The sequence below is a fragment of the Lissotriton vulgaris genome, chromosome 1_1 (assembly GCF_964263255.1).
Source record: "Lissotriton vulgaris chromosome 1_1, aLisVul1.2, whole genome shotgun sequence".
Classification (NCBI taxonomy): domain Eukaryota; kingdom Metazoa; phylum Chordata; class Amphibia; order Caudata; family Salamandridae; genus Lissotriton; species Lissotriton vulgaris.
In genome coordinates, this window is record NC_141685.1 from 955,692,106 (window position 1) to 955,718,949 (window position 26,844).

A 26,844-nucleotide genomic window follows, 5' to 3' on the forward strand; every position below is an offset into this window, starting at 1 on the left:
TAAATTAGAATCTGACATTATTAATACATTTATGAGCCCAGTCCTTTCTTGGGTTCTAGTGCACTATGAACAGGGTTTCACACTGGCTTGCAATAACAGAACACCAAGCACCCCACAAGGAATATTTAATGTCCTAAATAGAAAGTCTTCATTGAGATGATGTTTGCCATTCGTCTGAAGACTAGAATAGCAGAAACATGAGTAAATGCTCTACGTTAACTTTTTACTGCTTCAGTCAAATCATAATGAGGTGCAATCTAGTTTCCATTCATGCACATCCTTGATGTTTGGTGGGACTGGATTGCTGTAAGGATGAGCACGAAGGCTGATAAATGAGGCAGACAAGGAGGTGAAACAAATAACAAAAAGTTGTTATAAAGAGCAAATTGAAGGAGAGGGTGCAAAGAGGATTCGAGCAAGACAAAAGGAAGAAAGAATTGACAACAGGAATGAACAAGGGAGAATAAAAGTAACCTTCTGCGTTCTGTACAAGCAGTGGAAAAAAAATGTCCTCATTTCTTTTTTTTGTGTAGCAAAAAAGTGTAAACATGGATAGCCACTGATTTGTTTACAATTTTTAAACTCATTATAAAACAGGGAAACATTTCCACAGGAATTCACAACAAGTAGAAATTGAAAACAAGAAAGCCTAAATATAAGCCAAACTAGACCCAAATGTCTTTATAACTCCCTTGTGCTAGGCACAGAATTTTCAGTGATGATTTGTGCTATCCTATAGGAGATACTGTGGGGCATCTGACCTTTTCAAAAGTGTCAGCATCTCTTAGGAAAATATGGAGGTGATATATGGAATACTGGCAGGGATACTGGCACACAAGTTCTGCTTCTAAGTATCAGATTTGGTCCCAAGGGATAGTCTTGAATTAACAGCTGTCATCCCTAAAGGTAGTTTAAGACAAGGATTAAAGGAGGGCACACACCTAAAGTGATATGCTCAATAACCCACCACACAAACAAGATTCCCATCCAGAAGAAGGTTCTTAGGGGTTTCTGGTGGTGCCCTGCTGGACTCCGTGCCCAGTTACTTTTGTCCAGTTGAGAGGCACAGTTAAGTTGCTGGAGTCCTCGGACCAGTTAAAAATCCATCTGGTGCATGGCTAGTGATGGATTCCTTTGAATTGTCCATTTCCAAATATGTATCACAAATGTGCATTTTCTGCAGGGGCCTATATCAGAATATACATGTTATCATAGACATTTTCTGATGGATTTTATCATGCACATCCTAATCATGCAAATTAAAAACTTCAACAACTGATGACAAATGCTCTTTAAACAGAATTTCTCATCATCCTTCAAGAGCAAATTTGATTCTAATCACATGGAATGTTTGAAAGTACAGGGTTTCTCACCAGTAGCAACAACAGTGGCTAAATACTTAGGTTTCATTCCGGCTGCTAGCCTCATACTAACACCTCACATGGTCAAATCCTCAGACGTCTGTCTCCAGTCCCTCAAAAAAATAGAGTACCTCATCTCAAATGATCATCTGAAAACAGCAGTTAATTTTTTAGTTGTATCAAGAATTGATTTGGAAATTCTATTTTTAGCAAAAGCTTTGCACCACTCAGTCTTTCTAAACTTGACTGCAAGTCTTTTACACTCTACAGTCAGATCTAATCACATTACCCCTATTCCAAAACACACATTGGCTACTCATCACAGCCATAATCACATTCAATATTTGCTGCCTTGTGCAGTGAGCCGTTCCCCAAAACACCCTGTCCTATTTAGCCAATCTTCTTATCCTCTCTAGCAGATCAAGGAAACCTAGCAGTGAGACCCCTTCTTTTACGGCCGCCTACATTCAGAACCAATACTGCAAAGGAACAGTTGTTCTCTGAAGAGGTCACTGTAAACTAGAGCTCGCTGACCCTCAATCTGAGGACACTGATCTCACTCTCGACCTTCCATAAGCAGCCAAGGCTCACCTGTTAAGACAACTCCTAGACTAAATTTCATACAGATTGTATAACCCCTTACTGTAATTTTAGCTTTTACGAAACTAAAGTTTTCTCAAACTAAGGTAGACGCTAGCATGATGGTTTAAACAGTTCTGGAGTCAGGCAACCCTCCTCTAGTCAAAGTAACCTGACACTATGCCTGTACTTGAAGATAAACTTTCTTATGCTTTCTCAAGTGCTGCAAAGGACGTAAGGTGCACCCCATGTACTCAGCCTTCTCAATCCTGAAGGCGATGGAACAGGTACTCAGCCCAGATGCCCACGGATCTTCTCCTGGGCAGCTGGGCTGGGGTGGCTTCTTGACTCTTAGGCAGAAAATCAAGTTCTTAGACTGTACACATGTTGTTCTTTCCAGTCTTTTTGGACTTCTGCTAGCTTCTGGAGATGTGATGTGATCATTCCTCTGGGCAGGTGCAGTCTAGTCCTCATCTAGGCAACCTGTAGGATTTCTAGGCCCAACACAGAGGGAGAATGGCAACCAGGCAGAGATGTTCCGGTATTAGTCCTTGTTTTCCTTCCTCACACATATGGGAAGGGCTTCTTGATGTCTTCCCGATGAAGGTAAAGCATGTACTGGCTAATGAGGCCTATACCAGCAGTCCTTTGGTGGCCCAGGTGGGCTGTCTGAGCCAGTCACCGGGTTTACTACATTTAAAAGTTGAAACGCTCCTCCAATTCTGCAGGAGCATGTTAATATTGTTGCTGATCAGATTTCATCGGAACCCTTCCCATTGTCCACATGGGGTCCAGTTTGAGGTGACCGGGTATGTATTAGCCCCGGTCAAGAACCTTTTTGTCATGGGAGATGGCCCAAACACAGGAAGGCACACTGGGGTTGCAATTAGCTAAGGCCTTGCAAAGGCTGGGGAAATCTAGACTGGAGACTTGGGGAATAGACTGGAGACCTCCCCAGGTCTAGTTGTTTTTTCAGGTGGGCAGGGACAGCCCAGCACAAAATAAACTACTATCTTATGTGGCACATGCACATTGTGTTCAAAAGACCCCAATGCAAAGATACAATAAACACTCTTCATGTATGTCCAAGGCATTATGAAGGCAAATAACCACAGTTGGGGGAATGAACAAGTTTGGTAGGGACCACACAGGTACAGGTATAAAGACCTGAACTATATTTAGTTGACTCCCATGTCAGTTACTGCATTGCCTGGGTTGAATTGGTGGTTGACATTGTCACTCTGGGGGGGGGGGGGACTTTGGTTGTACCCATGACAGAAGAGTGCTGGTTTACTCTGAACAAAGATGTTGATTAAACAAGTGAACACCTCCAGTGAACTCACATGACTGTCATGCTGCTTGCGATTGTAAACTTTCATGGCAGTCCAGAAACTTACAAAGGCATGGAGACATGGTTGGAGCAATACGAAATGTAGACAATTTGTGTTCCAAGAGGGATTATGATCAAGAAATGCAAAGCTCTTGCTTGACAAAGATAGTGTTAGCACCAGCATGGGTTTGAAAGTTAAGGTGCTGCCTCCTACTGGGGGTATCTTTAGTTCTGCAGATTAAGATCAGGGTATACCTTAGGCTACTCAGTTGGGGGCAGAGATCACTTTACATGTCATTCCAAGCTCAATAGACATAGTAGTAGAGTGCTCCTGAGGTCACATAGTTTGATGCCTTTTTTCTCCATCTGAATGTATGGAAGTACTCCATACAATACAGTGGAAATGATTTGTGGTATCGTATCTAGGCAGTCGCACCTTAGTTTTGCAGTTCACTGCTCCGTATATTCTTAAGTACCTTTTATACCCATCAAAGAAGCACTATCGGATTCCTCATTCAGAGTACATCACTTTTTTAGTAGTTTAACAAAATGCCCTAAATGTACTTTGCCATTAAGAGGACGGTCTGGACAAAATTTTTAATTTTAACATCTTTCTCTGTTGGCTCATGTATCACCTTTTTGAGCCTACACAAAGCAAACATTAGGAAGAATATGTTAAAAGAACGTTTTGTGTTACTGCCCCTTCTCTAAGACCAGTAAGTAAACTTCAGGCACTGACTCTCTTCCAGTTTCAGAAGAATGAGGTAGTGCTACATACACACCCAAGGTTAATTGCTATGCTTATGTTATCTTTTTCATGCCCCCTCGTAGGTTAGGGGTGCAGTTAGCAATAATGCAGAATGCAGAAGACATAAGGGTTAGGAAAACCAAAAATACTGTCATACACCCAAGGAAGGAATTTACAAATAATTAATCTAAGTACGGTTTCTAGTTTTCAGTTAAAGCAAATTAGAACCGATAATACACCACCAAAAGGGAAAAGTTGCTTTTCAGAAGTAAGAAAACACCAGATTTTGCTGCACTTTTACAGTTTTGACACAATATGATGTCAAAACGGTGAAAATTTACCGTCTAGCTCTCAGCAGTTTCTTTGATAGATGCTCCCGCTATGACTCTACTTACGCCATCCTAAGCCACTTAATGTTCCTATGTGACACCCCAGTAACAACCTTGTTCTAGATTTACCTCGTGATGGTATGAAAAGCAGGCCTTTAAGAGCTCACCCTCTCCTACAGAAGGTTTAGCCGTCATTTTATGAACATCTTCAACAATCATCCATAGGGCCATGTGCAAAGGGGTTCATGTGCCGGTTTTGTTGAAACTGCACTGCCTACTACCCATAAATTAACACAGAAAAGCTACAAGATTGTTTGAGTTGTTAAAGCATGAAGAGGCAGCCATTGCTCGGTGTTTTCTAGCATATGCTGCAGACAGGCAATTTGAGCAAAAAGGGTGCATGGATCATTGTTGAGCCTGAGCACCCATGTAGAATGTCCCAGGATCACTAAGTTCAACTTTTACTCCTACTTCCTCAATTACAAAATGATTTGTGGAACATAAGATATTTAAACAACGCTTCACACTTGGCCACATACCTTTTACAAACACATCTGGCTTGCTGTCCTACATTTATAATACTGAGCTGTGCTCAGGACACAAAGTACAACTCTTCCGAATGCCCATCAAGAGAACAGTCCTGCACTATTTTCAGATAACCAAAGGCCTACATGCTTGGTAGAATTCTGTGCAGCTAGATTTCAAATATAAACAAAATCCCAAAGGCATGCCCCAACAATGTAAAATAAACATCATTCACAGTGGGTGTGAACTGCACAAGCAAACACCCCAGGGCATATTGCGGGTAACAAAGCTTTTTTTTAACTACCTCAGCCCTTTATTTTATAGCAGCACTGTTGACTGTTACTAAAGGACCTAGATCTAACAATATGTATATTAATTCCTTTGCAGCCTCCTTCCTTGGGACTAAGTAGAAGCAGAATAAATTAGAATCTGACATTATTAATACATTTATGAGCCCAGTCCTTTCTTGGGTTCTAGTGCACTATGAACAGGGTTTCACACTGGCTTGCAATAACAGAACACCAAGCACCCCACAAGGAATATTTAATGTCCTAAATAGAAAGTCTTCATTGAGATGATGTTTGCCATTCGTCTGAAGACTAGAATAGCAGAAACATGAGTAAATGCTCTACGTTAACTTTTTACTGCTTCAGTCAAATCATAATGAGGTGCAATCTAGTTTCCATTCATGCACATCCTTGATGTTTGGTGGGACTGGATTGCTGTAAGGATGAGCACGAAGGCTGATAAATGAGGCAGACAAGGAGGTGAAACAAATAACAAAAAGTTGTTATAAAGAGCAAATTGAAGGAGAGGGTGCAAAGAGGATTCGAGCAAGACAAAAGGAAGAAAGAATTGACAACAGGAATGAACAAGGGAGAATAAAAGTAACCTTCTGCGTTCTGTACAAGCAGTGGAAAAAAAATGTCCTCATTTCTTTTTTTTGTGTAGCAAAAAAGTGTAAACATGGATAGCCACTGATTTGTTTACAATTTTTAAACTCATTATAAAACAGGGAAACATTTCCACAGGAATTCACAACAAGTAGAAATTGAAAACAAGAAAGCCTAAATATAAGCCAAACTAGACCCAAATGTCTTTATAACTCCCTTGTGCTAGGCACAGAATTTTCAGTGATGATTTGTGCTATCCTATAGGAGATACTGTGGGGCATCTGACCTTTTCAAAAGTGTCAGCATCTCTTAGGAAAATATGGAGGTGATATATGGAATACTGGCAGGGATACTGGCACACAAGTTCTGCTTCTAAGTATCAGATTTGGTCCCAAGGGATAGTCTTGAATTAACAGCTGTCATCCCTAAAGGTAGTTTAAGACAAGGATTAAAGGAGGGCACACACCTAAAGTGATATGCTCAATAACCCACCACACAAACAAGATTCCCATCCAGAAGAAGGTTCTTAGGGGTTTCTGGTGGTGCCCTGCTGGACTCCGTGCCCAGTTACTTTTGTCCAGTTGAGAGGCACAGTTAAGTTGCTGGAGTCCTCGGACCAGTTAAAAATCCATCTGGTGCATGGCTAGTGATGGATTCCTTTGAATTGTCCATTTCCAAATATGTATCACAAATGTGCATTTTCTGCAGGGGCCTATATCAGAATATACATGTTATCATAGACATTTTCTGATGGATTTTATCATGCACATCCTAATCATGCAAATTAAAAACTTCAACAACTGATGACAAATGCTCTTTAAACAGAATTTCTCATCATCCTTCAAGAGCAAATTTGATTCTAATCACATGGAATGTTTGAAAGTACAGGGTTTCTCACCAGTAGCAACAACAGTGGCTAAATACTTAGGTTTCATTCCGGCTGCTAGCCTCATACTAACACCTCACATGGTCAAATCCTCAGACGTCTGTCTCCAGTCCCTCAAAAAAATAGAGTACCTCATCTCAAATGATCATCTGAAAACAGCAGTTAATTTTTTAGTTGTATCAAGAATTGATTTGGAAATTCTATTTTTAGCAAAAGCTTTGCACCACTCAGTCTTTCTAAACTTGACTGCAAGTCTTTTACACTCTACAGTCAGATCTAATCACATTACCCCTATTCCAAAACACACATTGGCTACTCATCACAGCCATAATCACATTCAATATTTGCTGCCTTGTGCAGTGAGCCGTTCCCCAAAACACCCTGTCCTATTTAGCCAATCTTCTTATCCTCTCTAGCAGATCAAGGAAACCTAGCAGTGAGACCCCTTCTTTTACGGCCGCCTACATTCAGAACCAATACTGCAAAGGAACAGTTGTTCTCTGAAGAGGTCACTGTAAACTAGAGCTCGCTGACCCTCAATCTGAGGACACTGATCTCACTCTCGACCTTCCATAAGCAGCCAAGGCTCACCTGTTAAGACAACTCCTAGACTAAATTTCATACAGATTGTATAACCCCTTACTGTAATTTTAGCTTTTACGAAACTAAAGTTTTCTCAAACTAAGGTAGACGCTAGCATGATGGTTTAAACAGTTCTGGAGTCAGGCAACCCTCCTCTAGTCAAAGTAACCTGACACTATGCCTGTACTTGAAGATAAACTTTCTTATGCTTTCTCAAGTGCTGCAAAGGACGTAAGGTGCACCCCATGTACTCAGCCTTCTCAATCCTGAAGGCGATGGAACAGGTACTCAGCCCAGATGCCCACGGATCTTCTCCTGGGCAGCTGGGCTGGGGTGGCTTCTTGACTCTTAGGCAGAAAATCAAGTTCTTAGACTGTACACATGTTGTTCTTTCCAGTCTTTTTGGACTTCTGCTAGCTTCTGGAGATGTGATGTGATCATTCCTCTGGGCAGGTGCAGTCTAGTCCTCATCTAGGCAACCTGTAGGATTTCTAGGCCCAACACAGAGGGAGAATGGCAACCAGGCAGAGATGTTCCGGTATTAGTCCTTGTTTTCCTTCCTCACACATATGGGAAGGGCTTCTTGATGTCTTCCCGATGAAGGTAAAGCATGTACTGGCTAATGAGGCCTATACCAGCAGTCCTTTGGTGGCCCAGGTGGGCTGTCTGAGCCAGTCACCGGGTTTACTACATTTAAAAGTTGAAACGCTCCTCCAATTCTGCAGGAGCATGTTAATATTGTTGCTGATCAGATTTCATCGGAACCCTTCCCATTGTCCACATGGGGTCCAGTTTGAGGTGACCGGGTATGTATTAGCCCCGGTCAAGAACCTTTTTGTCATGGGAGATGGCCCAAACACAGGAAGGCACACTGCGGTTGCAATTAGCTAAGGCCTTGCAAAGGCTGGGGAAATCTAGACTGGAGACTTGGGGAATAGACTGGAGACCTCCCCAGGTCTAGTTGTTTTTTCAGGTGGGCAGGGACAGCCCAGCACAAAATAAACTACTATCTTATGTGGCACATGCACATTGTGTTCAAAAGACCCCAATGCAAAGATACAATAAACACTCTTCATGTATGTCCAAGGCATTATGAAGGCAAATAACCACAGTTGGGGGAATGAACAAGTTTGGTAGGGACCACACAGGTACAGGTATAAAGACCTGAACTATATTTAGTTGACTCCCATGTCAGTTACTGCATTGCCTGGGTTGAATTGGTGGTTGACATTGTCACTCTGGGGGGGGGGGGGCACTTTGGTTGTACCCATGACAGAAGAGTGCTGGTTTACTCTGAACAAAGATGTTGATTAAACAAGTGAACACCTCCAGTGAACTCACATGACTGTCATGCTGCTTGCGATTGTAAACTTTCATGGCAGTCCAGAAACTTACAAAGGCATGGAGACATGGTTGGAGCAATACGAAATGTAGACAATTTGTGTTCCAAGAGGGATTATGATCAAGAAATGCAAAGCTCTTGCTTGACAAAGATAGTGTTAGCACCAGCATGGGTTTGAAAGTTAAGGTGCTGCCTCCTACTGGGGGTATCTTTAGTTCTGCAGATTAAGATCAGGGTATACCTTAGGCTACTCAGTTGGGGGCAGAGATCACTTTACATGTCATTCCAAGCTCAATAGACATAGTAGTAGAGTGCTCCTGAGGTCACATAGTTTGATGCCTTTTTTCTCCATCTGAATGTATGGAAGTACTCCATACAATACAGTGGAAATGATTTGTGGTATCGTATCTAGGCAGTCGCACCTTAGTTTTGCAGTTCACTGCTCCGTATATTCTTAAGTACCTTTTATACCCATCAAAGAAGCACTATCGGATTCCTCATTCAGAGTACATCACTTTTTTAGTAGTTTAACAAAATGCCCTAAATGTACTTTGCCATTAAGAGGACGGTCTGGACAAAATTTTTAATTTTAACATCTTTCTCTGTTGGCTCATGTATCACCTTTTTGAGCCTACACAAAGCAAACATTAGGAAGAATATGTTAAAAGAACGTTTTGTGTTACTGCCCCTTCTCTAAGACCAGTAAGTAAACTTCAGGCACTGACTCTCTTCCAGTTTCAGAAGAATGAGGTAGTGCTACATACACACCCAAGGTTAATTGCTATGCTTATGTTATCTTTTTCATGCCCCCTCGTAGGTTAGGGGTGCAGTTAGCAATAATGCAGAATGCAGAAGACATAAGGGTTAGGAAAACCAAAAATACTGTCATACACCCAAGGAAGTAAAGGTATAAGACTTTGGAGATTTCATTGCATACAACATACAGTTGGCTGTCTTCAGAAATGTAGTTTCCCCATACATTCTAGAATATTTCCTTCTTTGAACTAGCTTTCAGAGCTGCTCTTTTAAGTGTAGCTCACTTTCCTATCTCTTCTATCCATTTCTCAATTTTAAGCTGCCTGATCCAAGACAGACTTTGGACAAGGGGTTGTACCATGTATACAGATGGGCTGCTAATTACAAAATAAACAATCAATACTTGGACCAAAAGTAGACTCCATTAGGGCACAAAGATCAGCGTTCACCTTTATAGAGAACAACTCTCTCATTGAAATAACCAAAGCAGCAACATGGAGTATTACACACACTACATATCATGCTATTTTATAGACTCAAATACAAGGAGAGACAAGCCAGTGGAGTAAGTGGTGAGTAAAGTCTTCAAAACTGCTTTGATCTCTTTCCCTCCACGCTGAAAAAATGCTTATTACTCTATGCAAACCACTTGAATTGTTTCCAGATTCATGCTGCAAACAGACTTAGTTGCCTGTTGTTTACTTAAGATGGTATAGATTCACATATAAATCAAATCACCCTTATTAAACATTAAAAATACATACAAGCACACATCTAATTATGGTGCAAAAACAAATCTGAAGATGGCAGCTAGCTGTGTCTCAACTTCAAAGGAATCCCATCATATAACCCTGGCCCTTGCCCCTTTTGATGCCCACCTTAGCCTGAAAACCTTTTTCAAGAAAAAAACAATAAGAATGTCTGACTCCTCAACTTGATGGCAGAAGTATGCTTATCATGAGAGCCTACACCATTTCAGACTGCAAAACTGTTACTACATTTAATTCTCACCTTGACCATGTCCCTTCACATGAGCCTTCCACAGATTTTGTAGTTCAGCAGCTCTCCATAACCGCCCCATTCTTTCTCAAACCGGGAATCAAGAGCCAGTAAGGACAGGGATTACAAATATGATATAGTGAAGAAGGGATACAAACTCAAGGGTTTGTGTCAATCTCCATTCAGGGAGAGGCAGTAGCTCGCAAGACGCTTCATTAACAGTTTATTTACAAAAGCATAATCAATTTACTGTATTGACCAGGCACTTTGTTCTCCATGCCTAGATCCCAACAACCCCTACTGCGGATGTACACTGATATATCTACAGCCCCAATGGTCATCTTTAGCCAAAAAAACATGTAAGACATTCATTGACCACAGTGCAGACACTACTGTACTCCAATTCACACAGACGACCTTACATGTCACACAAGTATCGAGCTGTAGTGACCAAGCCCCTTTTTATCTAGAACACATGCTGCTGCCTTCTGGATCTTGTTGTCTTTCCACAAGAGCTGTAGGGGTCCTGCATTTTAATGCAGACTTCTCACCTCTCATTCTCCCCTCTTCCCTCACTTCTTTGTTTTTCATATGCTCTGTTTGGTAACCTGCTGTTCTACCTTCTTCAATTTGCTTAGGAGATCCCACTGTACGCTCCGTTGTGCCATACACCAAGCGCGACCTGTCATCGATCCCGCTGCCAGAGATTGTTCGAAGCTTCCAGACCTTGGTTGAAGAAAATATTCCAGAGACCTCCCTACTATATCTGTACCCGGATATCCCCAAAGAAAAGGCCTTTGGCAAATACTATGCAGAGTACAATGCAGGTGAGCTCCTGGTCTCTCTACCACCTGTTCTGCTTTGAAAGGTGGTTAATGACCCAGCACTTCCTGGGGATTCGGCAGTGTAGGAGGTGGTGTGACTAGTTCTCTGTAACTTCAGAATCTGCGCACAATCCTTTGGACTATCTGTGAAATGAGGGCCAAAGGCTTAGTCAGGAGTGAGAATTAACCAGGCAGCACTGGGTGAAGGGAGAAACAGAACTGAACAGGAAAAGAAACAGAGGGCTCTTGCAAATGATAAGTTGTGCTGAAAAAATGATCGGCAAAATGCAGTGGAGGAAGGAAATGAGAAATACCATGCAGATGGGAGGGAGGGACAATCAACGGTCTACAGGGTAAAGGCTGTGAAATGGTGAAGAAGTAAGGCATTGAGGAAAGGAAGTAGCAAGGCTGTGAAAATAGGAAGAAAATAAAGACTGCGGGTTGGGTGAGAACAAAAGGCAACAAAAATAGAGAACCTGCGTGGAATGGTAAGAGCAGGATGTGGATGGCAGCAAGAAAGGCCATGCAGAAAGATAAAGCGGAAGAGGACCAAAGGAGAATATGATTAAAGGAGGGAGCACAAAGACAATAGAAAAAAACATTAGGATCTGCGATAGTGGAAGAAGTAATAACCAATGGAATGATACAAGCATGGTAGGGGAGAAGGAGGGAAGGCCTCATACAACGTGAAGCAGAGGAATTGAGGTCTTGCTTTTGGCCCTTACCATAATGCAAGAAAGGTACGAAGGAGATTCCACTGCTAAGGAAGGAGGGATGACATTCAGAAAGGCATTGACTTGGAGCTAACAGGGAACTCAGGAGCTGCAGGGAGAGTTTAAACTATGCAGAGGGAACTAAAAAGGAAGGAAGTGGAGCAACAGCAAGGGTAAAAAAAATAAAAAACAATGCATGAAAAGTGTAGTGGCAAAAGAATGAGAGACATTTATGATCAGCAGCCATGGAAGGGACCTCTGTAGTCTATTCAAATTCTTCACCATGGCCTAGTTTCACCACAGGCTCCACAGAGTTCAAAATTCCCAATTTCATTCTCTGTCTCTCTCTGCCTTCTTCTATTACAGAGTGTTTGGAAGAGTATAGGCGGTACATGAAGCGCAGGCTTATCGTGGTATCTGAAAGGTGAGCCTCTATCATCCTGAGAAATTGTTGTCATAACATTTTTTTGTCTAATTGCAGCAGTGCTCCCTTTGGCGGTGTCCATAGATCTCACAGTTGTCCTGCAGATGCGTTTATTATATTACATTTTTGATCAAGGTCTTTTTTTTAAATAGGATTTGACATAACAATAAGACCATAAATTTCCCCTCAGTCAAGTACTTTTTGATATTAATTTGAAATAGCTGTTCCCTTGCCTCCACCCCATTGCTGCTATAATTGATTCTTCTGTCAGTCTTTGAGCAGTGATTGTAGATCACTCGTCTATTATGCAATCAGTTTAACTGGGCAAGTGTCTCTCTGGATGCTATAATTTTTTTATTAGTTAGGTGGTGTTGGCACGCTAGTAATCAAATGGGTGTACTACTCTTCGTCTGGCGGGTACATATTGCTTTGTTTAATTTGTTTCAGGTAATCAGAGTTTCCACTCCCCCTCCCAACCCGTTTCTCTGCTTTTCTGAAGTCACAGATTTGGTTTCTAAAAGCCAAACATTGCCATTGCGTCTGAAACCACTGTGTTGCACTTGGGGGCTCTTCTTTCTCTTCCAGTCTAGAGCAATTAGGAACTTACTGCCTCGTCATCTGCCACTGGAGGACTCTATGCATTACAAATTAGGGACTGTCTGCCCAGTCATTTGCCACCTGAGGACTCTATGTATTGCATGTTCTTGAACCGAGTTCTCACCCCACAGGCCTGCATAGGGTTGTCCCTTACCCGAGAAAAATACCACCAATCTGTTCATGTTTTAGAATTCTGCAAGGGTACAGACTTGATACTTTAATGCAGATTTTTAGAAAAAGTCTGTTTTCATTTTTAACATAGTTTTTATCTCTTTGTTTACTTTAGTTAGTGGTCTGGGCTCATTAAGGCAGCTGAAGAACACATTTTAAAGTCCTTTCTTCTTATATTTACTGTTTAAGTTATATACTAATGAGGGGTAAAATATAGTATATTTAATGTATTTTGTAAATGTTTTACTGGTTGGGATTGTTCATTCCGATACAAAATGGCCAGGTGGCAACACCAGCCCCGCAGCATCGTTTCCAGCTCATCTGGCACCTGGTATCCCAGCACCTCCTAATGTGACTGAGAATCTCCTTCCAGAACGGTCATTATTTGTAATACCCAGCATGTATATACCATCGTACCTCTCTGCCTTACATCTCCAACATTCATTATTTGCTTCTGGCACTTAAGAGTGGAGGTTTTTGGGTGTAATGTACCATTGATAAAGTACTTTGTAGACTCTCTAGGGCATTCTACCCGCCTTTGTCTGAGATTTCCCTCCTCAGAGCTGTCTTCCATCTCTCTTGGTATCTCCATTGCGACTTAACATGTTCTTCTCTTAGAGCTTTATAAATGCCTAAGAACATGCCCCTTAGGTGTGTTCTTACAAATTTCTTCCACAGGGCTTTGACTTTTTTTGTCTTCTGCCTTATTTGTGGGGTGTAAGTTTTGAATTGGTTTTGATGGAAAATGCCTGAGAGATCAAATTCCCACTTCTGTCATGTCTTAAACTTTCCCCCTTGAAGCCCCCGGGGGAAGAGTGAGTTATCTTGTAAACACGTGTTAGGGGAGGGGAATGTAGTGATCTTCCCCCTTTTTGGTGATTCTGTCCAAGTGCTGCAGCACTGCGTTGACTAGCATAGCTCGTATGCGTTTTGCAAGCATTGATTTCTAGCTAACCAGATACTCCATAGAGATCTGCTTTCTACGGCTCGGTCCATGGGAAGTCACCTATTGTCGGATTCTCCTACTGTCCACTCTACAAAAAAGTGAAAGTGGGATGCTTGAAAGTAGCGAATGACATCTGGGCATGTTTATCCTCCCTTTCATGTATTAACTGTAGGCCTACCTCTCGTCCAAACAAACTGCATCGTTTTCATCTGAATTATTTTCATTTCTATTGGGATTGACATTGAAAGTGGCTGGAGCAAGTAGAAAAACCTAGATAACATATTTTTCTTCAGTATATTTATCCTATGAAATGTACAGGTTGCCACATTTTAAACTCTTCCAGGATTTTTCTCTTTAGGGTCGGCCAATTTACTGCACACGTCCCATCAACTTGATAGTATGCTGAGGTCCGAATATCTAATATTTCCAGTGGGCCAGCAGAAAGGGCAGCCCACTCTCTTTTCTTGCTCTAGTTCTTCTGGAGTCCAGGCATTTTGTGTCAGATTTCTGTTTGATTTTACAAAGTCTTAGACTTTTTCAAAGTTTTGTAGTTCAACAAGTGGTTTGGTAATGGAATTCAGTGGGTCAGCCAGAGTTAGTACAACGACATCGGCAAATACAATTATTTTGTGTTGTTCAGATAAGAATCTAATGCCTTTAAACCTTGCTCTCCTTATTCTGTCTGGCAGTGGGACCACTATTAGTACAAAAAGCAGGAGTGACAGGGACATTCCTACCTCTTACCCTTTGGTAGACTAAGTTGGTCAGAGCATCTCCCATTTACTCACCCTCTAGCAGTTGCTGATGCATATCCCGCAAGTATCCACTTTCTCATGTTTAGTCTGAGACTCTTTCATTCCAGTACCACTCTTGAAAAGCCTCAGCTAACTTGGTCAGATGTTTTTTCAGCATTCGAGCTTAGGAGGATCATTGGTATCTTTTTCCGTAGTCTTCTCTATTAAGTGTGCATTTTAATTATTTAAATCAGGGTTCACCCAAAGCTAGTCCTGGAGGGGTAGATCCATGCCAGATTTTTAGCATATCTACATTCAGATAAATCTAGTTATCTAAAAATTCTGGCATGGATTCGGGCCTCCAGGACAGACTTTGGAGAACGTGCATTAAATGATCCCTGACCGCCCTTGATAAATCCAGCTTGATTCCAATATATCAAGTATGGCACCCATTATTTGTCAAGTCTATTCATTAGTATCTTTGTATGCATCTTGGTGTCCAAATTTAAAGGGGGTGTCTGCCTTTAGGAGACACATTCAGTTGGGTTATTTCTTGGTTTAGTGATGAGGGAAATGGCCACTTCTCTCAGAGTTAGAGTTGCACCGTTCCACTGTAGTACATGGCTGAAAAAGTCTGTGGTGATATTCCTATTTGTAGGAGAAAGGTTTTTATAAAAGAATACCATGATGCCATTGGGATCTGGTGCTTTATTTTGTTTTATTGCTTTTCTTATTTCTACTTCCTCTATTGGCCTTCTTTTGCTTTCACCTCCTCTTGTATATAGATGTTGGTAGAACTCCCTAAAACCAACTTGCTTCCTTTAGTTTTCTTGGTAGCCCAGGTTCCATCTTGGTTTTTGATCCCTAATAGTTTATCTAAAAGGGTGCTCACTATTTTACTCAAAACCCTGGTACAGGAGGTCTAGAGCATGTATGATCGTCACATGGCACCTTTTGTTTTTAAAAAAATTGCTTTTTGAAAGGAATTCGCAACTTACCACCAACTTGAAGTTGGTGGTAATTTGCGATTCCTTAGGGACAATTATCAATTTTTTTTTGCATGATACATTGCATTTAAAGTCGCAAATTGTGCGATTCCTTAAATGCAATCGCAAAGTAAGGAATCGCAAATTGTGCGATTCCTTATTTTGAACCACATTTGCTTAATACATACCATATTGAGAATTCGCATTCCCAAAGGCCGAAATTCTGCGAATTTCGGCCTTTGCGAATGCGAATTTCAATGATACATATGGCCCGTTGTATTATTAGCTTTGCCATATGAAGAAGGGAATTCTGAAAGAATGCTTTAATAGAGTTTAAATCAATTCTGTAAGGCCCAATGCTCAAAGGATATCTCAGGGTGTAGATGCCATAGTATCAGTATATTTACATAGTCAAGGGTCCCTACCCTCCGAATCACCTACTAGGCTTTTGCTTACCCTGGCTGGTAATCACGAAATGCCATGGGAGAGGGATTGTATCCCCCGGGGGGCTGCGTGAAGCTGTGTCTGATTAGGAAGCAAAGTAGCCAATGGGGCTGTAGGACTAGTGTTCTATGAGATGGCTCTGGTGTAGCACATGAATTCCAGAAGCACTCACAGGTGCTGCAAGGCCCCAGATGAGTGAAACTGAGCACGTGCAGGTGTGCTAGCAGCGGTGGAGCTCATATGGACCATCAGTAAAACGAGTGCACATAAGTGCAGGCAGAGCGTTGCCTTCATTTCCTAAGGCATGAGCGTACATCCTGGTGTGAGAAACACTGGGGATGTACTTCCCAAATATCCTCGAATAAAGAAGTCACATTCAATACTGAGGAATGTATTGTCAAGGCACGTGCGAGACTCGTGAGAAAAAAAAGATTTTCATTGAATTAGAGTCTTTTTTGCTAGAAGCGCTGACAGGGGAAATTGTATTAAAATCTGGGATATTAAGGGAGTTCTTTACACAAATGTAACCCATACATATAGAAATTTTGTATATGTATATCAACACTTGGAAAAAACGCGTATTTCTTCTTTTACACTGGGACGCAGGTCCAGTGCCATAATATGAGGTGTCTGCAAGTTTTTCTTTATTAAAACCATGTACGGGGAGGGATAAAGTCGGAGAATTAATTGTAATATCAGTAGGTTGTCCCGAAGATCTGACATCTGCGCAAGCTTGTTTGTGGAACTCTTACTCTCTAAGAAGAGTCTTCTATGAAGTTAATGGCAGATTTCCCTCTTAAAAAGTGAGAGATCTATATATGATGCTCCTGGTATAATGCTAGTGAGGTGAAATCATCAGTAAGAACTCAAAATGAACAAGATCTACTGGAGTTTCAATTGCTGCCACAGTATCTCATACTTAAGCCCTCTTTTATTCGTATGCAGTTTATCAACCCACTTCAGTTCTTTCTCTAGGAGTTTGTTGTTGATGCCTGCTTGAGGAGTGAGTTTTTCAATGTTTGACAATTTTATGTCTTTGTCGCTATGGTTTTTCTCCAAGAAGTGTGTAGTCAGTTTCGTGGAAGCTCTCCTACACCATACCGTACTCCTGTGCTTACTGATCCAGATTTGTACTTTTCTGGTGGTCAATCCGATATTACGGAGGCAACATGGGCATGTGATGATGTATATGATATTGCTACTGTTCCAATTAGTGTGTGTTCTCTGTTTCCACACAGTTGCGAGTCCCAGTTGTCATGTTTTAATCTGCTTAGTTGGAGAGCATACGGAACAGTATCCGCTGGGGTAGTCCCCTGTCACTGGAGGAAGGTCCCACAGTATAGTCTGTCGTTCAGGTGTTATTTGCCATATAATGCTATGGACCAATTTTTCTCTAATGCTTTTGTTTCTTTTGAATGAAAATAGTGGTTTGGTAAAGGACAGCTGGTTGGATGTGAGTATCCGCCAGTGCTTGTTTACAATCTTTTGATGGTGTAGGACAAGAAGTGGTAAGTGCTGACGAAGCTCAAGATGTCATTAACCAGTTTGGTGTTGGTTTCAAGCAAGGCCTCTCTCAGGACAGTATGTGCCTTTTTTTTAGCTCTTCAGGATATTCTTTTTCCTTAAGCTTTTTGGTGAGAATCTCTGCTTCTTTTTTGAAGACTCGCACATCAGAGCAATTCCTCCTAATTCATAAGAACTCCTAATTCATAAGAACTCCCCATGGGCAGATTGTCTCACAGGGCCTGGGGGTGTGTGCTGTTAAAGTGCAGGAGGCTGTTTAATCTGTGGGCTTCTTATATAGGGAGGTGGTAAGTCTGCCACTCTTGGCTGTAATTTTGATGTTGAGAAAGGATACAGTATTCCTGTCTGCTGTCATAGTGAATCTCAAGTAGGGATTCCTGTTGGTGAGCCATGTTTTGAACGGTTCAATTGTTGTATCATCATCTACTAGCTTGGCACTACAATATGTAAACATGGTCTGTCTGTTGAGCCGATATACATACACATATACACACATACACACCCTTTGGGATATGGCCATCGAGAAGTTGCCTGCAGTTCCAGAGGACCACTGGGACTTTTTGGCTCAGGTGATAATTGTATTTTTTTTAGCACAATTTTATTAGCATTTTCCAATACACATGAAACATTATGTAGTTAAATTTTCAGTTATATATCCGCCGTCAGATTACTTGCATATCTTAACAAGTGTGGCTCAGGTGATACATGATGGGCAGGAAGCAATCAAGTATGTGATCCGTGCTGGTCTGGATACGACAGATTGCATTGGCAATGTGGTCAGTACTAGTGTTGTCCTTTGTAGAGATGCTTGGGTGATGTCCACTGGGTTTTTCTGCAATTTGCAGGCTTCTTTAATGGGCAAGCTCTTTGAAATGTCTCACCTCTTTGGAGAGAAAGCAGACTTCACTTTGAAAGGCTTTAAAGACAGCAGAACATTCGTTCAGGAAATGTAGGGGCTGTTCCAAGGGGTTGGCGTAAAAGAAGAGATAACTCTTTGTGAGCCAGTGATGCAGCTGACAGGCCAGTCCTTTCGGGGTTGCAGTCGTTGAGCCAGCCGATGAAGCGTAGGTCAGCAAAGGCATCTTCCTCTAATTCCTCTTCCCCTGCTACAACGGACACCCAACCGCTTTAGTTTTCACTTAGTTATTCATGCCCAACAAGTGGGAGGCAGAATCCAGGACTTCCTCCCAGGTTGGCGATCCATCACATCCGACAGAAAGGTTTTACAAATTGTACACGTAGGTTATGCTCTACCTTTTCTGTCATCCCAACCCTGTATTCCTTCTACACCGGAACAGCTGTTGATCCTGCTAGAAGAAGTAGGTCTGCTGATCGCCAGACATGGTACCGGACTCTGAGAAAGGTAGGGGTTGTTACTCTTGCCGTTTTCTCCTTCTGAAAAAATACAAGACATCAGTCTTATCTTGAACCTCCGGACCCTGAATGCTTTTTTGTAGATGGACAATTTCCAGATGCTCACATTGGGTCAGATCCTATCTGCTCTGGATGCAAAAGACTGGTGTCCTTGGACTTAAAGGATGTGTATTTTGATATATGTTCCTGCAGTCCCATAGGGATTGCCTGCTGTTCAATGTGGGACAGGTGCACATTCAGTTTGCTGTGCTCCTATTGGGCCTCAGCAGCACCCCTTCGATGTTCGCAAACATGTTGACTGTGGTCGCTGCCTGTCTTTTAGAGGTCGAGTGTTCTAGTGTTCCCACACCTCAGTGATTGGCTGCTGAAGTTGGGTTGTTTGCCGCAGCCAGTTGTGGACCACCTTCAGACTAATGAACAACTTAAAACATTGCTGGGCTGCACCATAAATAAGCAAAACCCCCACCTGAATCCCCAACAGAGGCTTCCTTTCTTTGGGGCAATCATGGTCACCGTGCCGCTCTGGGCCTTTCCTCCACAGCAACTAGTGTAGGACATTTGGCCTGTGACCCCGATGTTTCAGGTTTGGCATTGCATCCAGGTGAAGGACAGTTATGAGGCTTCTTTGTCATTTAGCTTTGTGCATCCTCCTTGTCAGCCATGCAAGATGACACATTCCAGTCCTGCAGTGGATCTTAAAATAATAATGTTTTTTCGGCTGCCTTCTCATCATCATCCAGGTCTCGGAGGGTACTGCTAAAGATCTGCAGATCGCACTGTGTCCTGTAGCGGGCCAGAGGTGACAGTGGTGATGGATACATTGCTGCTGGGTTGGAGGGGGTTCTGTAGAGGAGGTAGAGCTGCTGTAGAAGTTCAACTCAACCTGCTGGAGTTTAGGCCACTCATCTGGCCCTGAAAGCCTTCCTGCCATCCATCGGGGAGGCAGATGCAGGTTCTCTCAGACAACACAACTGCCATGTGCTACTGCAAAAAGCGGGCGGAGCGCGGTCCTGTGCCTCGAGGCTTTGCATCTCTGGAGGTGGCTAGAGTGTCAGAGCATCTTTATGGCCATCAAACACCTAGCAGGGACCCTGAATACCAGAGCGTACAAACTGAGCCAACACCTTCTTGCAGATCACAAGTAATGTTGCATCCAGAGGTAGCGCAGGACATGTTCCACTAGTGGAAAGGAGGCCCGGTAGATGTAATGTTATTTGTATCTATATAGTGCACAAATCACCGGGAAGGTATCCTGGTGCTGAAGCACAAGCTTTATGGGCCGAAACAGGGTCGGAAAGTAGCTTGCATTTGATTAGTTGACATATCTCACAAATTTTTTGCATTGAGTGTGCTTTATGGTTTTCGTAAAACATGCATCCTCCTTCCAAATTAACTCAGGTGACCTGCCTTTTTCCTTCCCATCCACAAGTATCATTATCTTTCCTGCAGTTTACCTTAGGGTAGAACATTGCTTCGTAAGCCAAGACAAGCAAACCTTTATTCTGACAATAGGAAGTTTAGAAAGTTTGCTCTTTTTCTGAAAATCCATATGGTAAATATATCTGGTAAAGACATCTAGCCACAGATTCCTTACCTTTGAATTTCCCTGGGGTGCGGCTGGATCCGGTAGACTTTTGCTCGAGCAATACACTTGCACGGCGGTAGGTAGTAGCAGTCAACGTCTTGTGACGTCGTTCGCGCCTGAATTGACATCCTCGTCACCTATACAGGCACAACCTCGGCGCGCTGTCAGTTCTTTTCTTTCCGCGCCAGCTAGCGCACATCTGTGAAAAGAGCTTGTTTGAGGCATATGAGCTGCAGATCACACACTAGGCATAGATCGCTATCTGGTGTTGGGCCCGGATGTTTGCAGTTTGTTATTGTCTTGGTACAAGTCTTTGGATGTCACAAGATAGGTGACTCCTCCTTTGGACAATAGTGCGCATGGGCATCGACTCCATCATCAGATTGTTTTGTTTTTTTCCACCATCGGGCTCGGATGTGTTCGACGGGTTCAGTTCGGTGTCGTTACTGATCTGCCTTTTGACGCGCAATCCTTTACCCTTTCTTCTGTATTGTCTTTGATCGCATTTCCCATTTGACGCGCATCTCTACAAACTTGAACTCTTTGGTTCCAGACGGCGACGCAGGCCTTCGGGCCCATCTGTGCCATCAGGCCCTTTGGCTCATGGAAAGGTCTCCTTTTAAAGAGTGTCCTCAATGTGGATCCAAGTTTCCACACGCCTATCTTTATGAGGTGTGTAACCTTTGCCTTTCAACTGAGCACGAGGCCAAAGACTGTCCTGCTTGTGCCTCTTTCTGCTCCAAGAAAACTATACAAGATCGTCTAGCTCGAAGAAGCATGGCTCGATCATCAACATCAGTACCTGATGATATCTTCCAAGAAGGCATCAATTTACCGTAGCAGGGGCACATCGAAGAAGACACCTTTAGTTCCTCCGAAGCCGAAGAATCCAATGTCAAAGACATCACTCCAGGGCAGCGGTTCGTAAGTACTGATGTCGACCCCTCCTCCCCCTTCCATCCAATACAAAGGCTTCGGTAACACCTTCACCTTTGGGCCTAGGTGCACACCAGGATAAAACTTCCCTTCACCCCGCCTTCGGGCCTGGCAAAGAAGTCAACATATAAGCCTTTAGGTCACTCGGGATCGAGCCAGCCTACCGTCGGTGCCAAAATCCCATCCACGGCACAGACAACAAAAGACTAAACCGAAACAAAAATCATTGTCTTCCTCGGCACCAAAGCCTGGTTCCTTTTGGCGCACTCTGCACTGAAATCTTCAGAGACTGAACCTTCGGATCCAAAAAAATCGGATGTATGTCAAGACATCGCATACTAATACCGCGCGTGCCATTACAACGCAGGTGTTACTACGCGATGTCAATGACCTCGCATAACATTACATCGCATACTTTTACAACGAGTATGGCTTTACCACGCATGCCATTACAACACAAAGGCATGCGTGGAAAAGCCATACTTGCAGTAAAAGTTTGCAAGGTAAGTAAAATCCCTTCCCCTAAACCTACACAACACACTACTTCCACCTCTACACTACCCCTAACCCAAAACCACTACCCCTACCCCTACACCAGACACTACTCCCACCCCTACACTAACCCTAACCAAAAAACACGACCACACTACCCCTACACCAGACACTACTCCCACGCCTACACTAACCCTAACCCAAAAACAGTACCACACTACAACCACTACCCCATCCCTACACAACACACTACTCCCACCCCTACACTACCCCTACCCCTACCCCAACCCTAAACCTAAATTAAAACACACACAGCACAAACATTACCATACTACTTATACAGTACCCTAAACACTACAAAAGTAACCTCCACCCCATGCGCAAACCCCCTTACCTCTCTCCTCTCAAGCGTCGCTGTCGGATCCTGCTTCCTTCTTCCTGCTTGGTTCTCGTCGTTGTGAGGAAACAGCCTAAGTTTCCTCACAACGACTTGGATTGCCGCCCCTGCCGCCATTACATCGCATGCGTTGTAATAGCGCATGCGATGTAATGGTATTCGTGGTTTTACCACGCGTTGTAACATCGCATGCGTTGTAACGCATGCGATGTAAAAGCACATGTGGTAAAACTCGCGTTGTAATGGCTGTTCCCCGAAAAAATCATCGGAACCAAGGAAACAACCGGTTCCAAAAACCACTACCATTGAACCTTCGGATCCGAAAATATAATCAGAACTGAAGAAACAACCGGTTCCAAAGACCACTGGCACACACACTTCGGATCCGAATAAATCATCGGAACCAAACAAACAACCAGTTCCAAAGACCCCAAGCAAACCTTCGGAACCCAAGAAAACTCCCGATTGCAAACCTAAGGAGCATAAAACAACTCCAAAAACTGTGCCACACAAAAAATCGGCACTGAAAGAACAAACTCCAGAAGAGGAGCTTTTTCGACCTGATCCAACCTAAAAAATTCTGGAAATAGACCCATAAACAGGTCGTCTTAGAATTAGTCCTTCCAAGAAAAGGAAACTAGATAAACCTACACAACCTCCAATTACTTTAAAGATGAGTGACATTGCTACTTCTCCTTCAAGGATTCCATTTCCACCTCCTCCTCCACAATACATCTCTCCTATACCATCTCCATCACCCTCATTAACCCCAGAGTAGAAAAGAAATACAAGTCTGCCCCAACTGACCCTGTTTACATTAAAGGCCAGCTTCCCTTAGATTCCTTGGTGGTCTCCAACGCCAGGAAAAGGGCTAACTCCCAGACCTCAGATGATGCTCCACCGCATGATAAAGAGTCTAAACTCTTGGATCCATCTGGTAAAAGAACAGCATCCAACATATGGATAATTGCCTACACACAGGCCTTACTGGCTAGGTACGATAGGGCGCTCACTGACAAACTAGAGACCCTACGACAACCCCTTCCAGATCAATATAAAACAAGGGCCAATGATCTCATCCAGGAAGGTAAACTAATAACCAATACCTCCATTTGATGTGCTCTAGATGCGGCAGACACAGCCTCCCGAGCTATTAATAAAGTATTCCCTTACGCAGGCATGCCTGGCTACGGATTTCAGGGTTCAAACCGGAGGTTCAGACTACCATATTATAGCAACCCTTTGACCAGGAACATCTATTTATTTAACTTTTTTAATTTAATTTAATTTAATTTTTTAACTTTTATGCAAGGAATAATGATTCTTCAACATATACAACAGTGGGTAAGTGGGAACAAAATCAGAACACTGCAAAAGACATACATTAACAAATATGGCTGCAAATACATTAAGATCAAATCATGAAAATGTGTTGGGAACAAACAAGAAAACAGCAAAGCGAGCAAGAACAAGAGGAGAAATGGAACACATGATAAAAATAAAGAACAATCTCTTAAATCCACCCTGCCACGGGAGCCCACATTTTCGTCCCCCTTACTCTCTTCCTTTTCCCCTTGGTCTTATAAATTGCAACTTCAAGGTTGTACATCGCCAGAAGTCTTGCCCGCCAGGAAGTAAATGAATGAGAGTCAGCGGAAATCCAATCTTTCGTAATACAAGCACGCAGAATCACCATGCAAATAAACATAAAAGAGGTCATAAATTTAGATCTTATTTGCGCTTCAGAGTCTAGCTTGACTCCTATCAGCACTAGCTCCCCTGTAATAGGAACTGGTGATCCCATTATTAATGCAAGAAAGCATTCAATAGAAGATAACAAGTCAGCCAGTTTAGAGCACGAATAAAACATATGCACAGCATCTGCGGCAAATGCACCACACCTATTACATTTAGTTCCAGCTCCTGTGCCCCATTTAGAAATGTTACCCGGGGTATAGTACAGATCGTAAATAGTCCTGTAATGCTGTGCTCGCATCCTGCCGGTCAACAAAACTTTGTTTGCTAGGAAGATAGACGTGTTTAGATCAATTCCCTCTGTATTTAAGTTCCTTGCCCACTTCTCTTGACACTGCTGTAAATCATCTGGTAGAAGCTTTATCAGATCTGAATAAAATAGTTCTATGGGCATTCCTTTCCACATCCGCTCTATTAGTATTACATATGTTTATTGAGAGTACAACAGGTGGTGAGACAACTACTGGCATTTTCCGCATGACAGCTACCATCCAAGTGCAAACCCTCCATGCAGTGCTGAGGAGTACCCACGACTTGACCACCTTTGTGAGAAAACAAATTTATACACAGCAAGCCGCCTACAACCCAACCAGGGCCGGCCGACACATAAACAAAAGGTGGCGAGTGCGTTACCCTGAGGCATAACCACAGCCCATCCCACTGAAGGTCCCGAGAACTTGATGGATGGTCTGTAGTGCAGCTGCCACAGCCTGGCACTCCGTCTGCAATCGGTGGTTCCCGTCAATATTGCATATCCGCCACCCGGTGCCCCTCGCTCGAAAAAGGTTCAATAAACCACCCCAACTCAGAACAAAGCAGGGAAGAAAGGAAAGGGAAGGCCTAACAGTGTCAGTTTCAATGTCTCTAGAACCTCGAACCCACCCCCCCCCACTCATCCTACCTCCCCCCATGACCCCCCGAACGGTGGGTCTTGCTTACTATCCATTTCGTACAGGCGCTCGGGGTCTAATACCTGTAGGACACAAGTTTCGTAAGCTTGTCTGTGAGGCCCATGTGGTAGGCTGAGTGTCGTGCCCTGTAATAGACTCCCTCCCACTTTTTGTGTGTCAAGGCTTTCCCCAACTCCCTATCCCAACGCACCCTGCCTGCATTGTACGTGTGTTGGTGCTTCTGCATCAGCATCTTATAGAGGTCTGTGATTAGTTGCTTGTCGTCGGTGCGGGAAATTAGCCAGCGTTCAAATTTAGTCAGGAGTCTATCCGCCGTCGGCCGAACTGTGGCGTCGAGCGCCCAATGCCTCACCTGTAGGTAGCGGAGCCTTTCGGACTCTGGCAGATCAAACTCCAGTCGGAATTGCCGAAAGGGTATCATCCCTTCCGCATCATAAACCTGATGGAGAGCCCTACAGCCGGCCGGTTTCCAGCGCGCAAACGCCCTCTCATCCAGCCCTGGGTGGAACTCCGGGTTTCCTATGATGGGTGTTAAGGGGGAAGGGTGGGTGGTGAATTCCTGCCTAATCCCCACTCGGTCCCAGATCTCCAGGGGAACCCGTGTGATAGATGATGCGTAGAGGTTTGGCGGCCTATGTTCCCGCCTCATGAAGGGAACTTCCTGCAGCATCCGTCCCGCAACTGCCTGGTCCTGAAACAACCAGTGTTTTCCTGACTCCCACCTGACCCATTCAACTAGATAACGGAGCTGGGATGCCTGAAAGTATGTCGCTAGATCTGGGATCCCGATTCCGCCCTGATCTGGTGCCAGCATAGTGATCTGGCGTTTCATGCGGGGTTTACGCCCGTTCCAAATGAATTGCGACAATTCAGACTGCGTCAGTTTTATCCAACCCCGAGGTGGTGCAAGAGGGATCGTCCAGAAAAGGTACAGGATTTGGAGTAGGACCGTCATCTTCACCGCAGCCACTCTGCGCAGCCAAGACAGCGGGTAATATTTCCAGCGGTTCAGTTCCTTTCTGACCTTCTGCCACAGTTTGGTGTAATTGACGTCTACCGACTTCTGAAGAGAGGGCACTAGCTGAATCCCTAGGTAGGGGACCGTGTCCGACGTCCACGGTATGGGGAACAGAGCCTGTAAATGGGAGCGTGTAGCGGGGTCAAGAGACAGGTCAAGGGCCACCGATTTGGTCATATTGACCTTAAAGCCAGAGACCCTGCCAAACCTCTTTAGGACCGATATGCATGCCGGCAAGGAGCTCCTCGGTTTAGCGAGGGAAATCAGCACGTCGTCGGCATATAGGCTGACGGTGTGGATGTTGCAGCCAAACTTGATACCCTGCACCTCCTAGTCAGAGCGCAGGAGGTGGGCAAGAGGCTCCATATATAGGGCAAACAGAAGAGGGGATAATGGGCAGCCCTGCCTAGTACCGCGTTCGATATCAAATCGAAGAGACGTGCACCCATTGACACGAACCGCCGCTGTCGGGAATTTGTAGCAATTGAACACTCTGTTCCGGAATTTAGGCCCTATCCCCGCCTTGAGTAGCACCTTCTCCAAGTAGGGCCAGTGTACCCTGTCAAACGCCTTTTCAGCGTCAATGGTCAGCATCATGTACTCACCCTCCGTCCGTGCTGCTTTTTCAAGGAGATGAAAGGCCCGTTTGGTATTATCCGTGGTCTGGCGCTCCGGGATAAATC

The 26,844-nt window shown here is 43.5% G+C and overlaps 1 protein-coding gene across 2 annotated transcripts in view; it reads left to right on the top strand.

Moving 5' to 3' along the window:
• STAT2 (signal transducer and activator of transcription 2) overlaps positions 1-26,844 on the top strand; it is a 534,553-nt gene that overhangs the window by 431,956 nt on the left and 75,753 nt on the right. For both annotated transcript variants that reach the window (XM_086959626.1, XM_086959619.1), the window contains exons 22-23: positions 10,969-11,157; positions 12,234-12,291. In XM_086959626.1, coding sequence (XP_086815752.1) covers positions 10,969-11,157; positions 12,234-12,291 — 247 coding nt within the window. The remainder of the gene's footprint in view (positions 1-10,968; positions 11,158-12,233; positions 12,292-26,844) is intronic.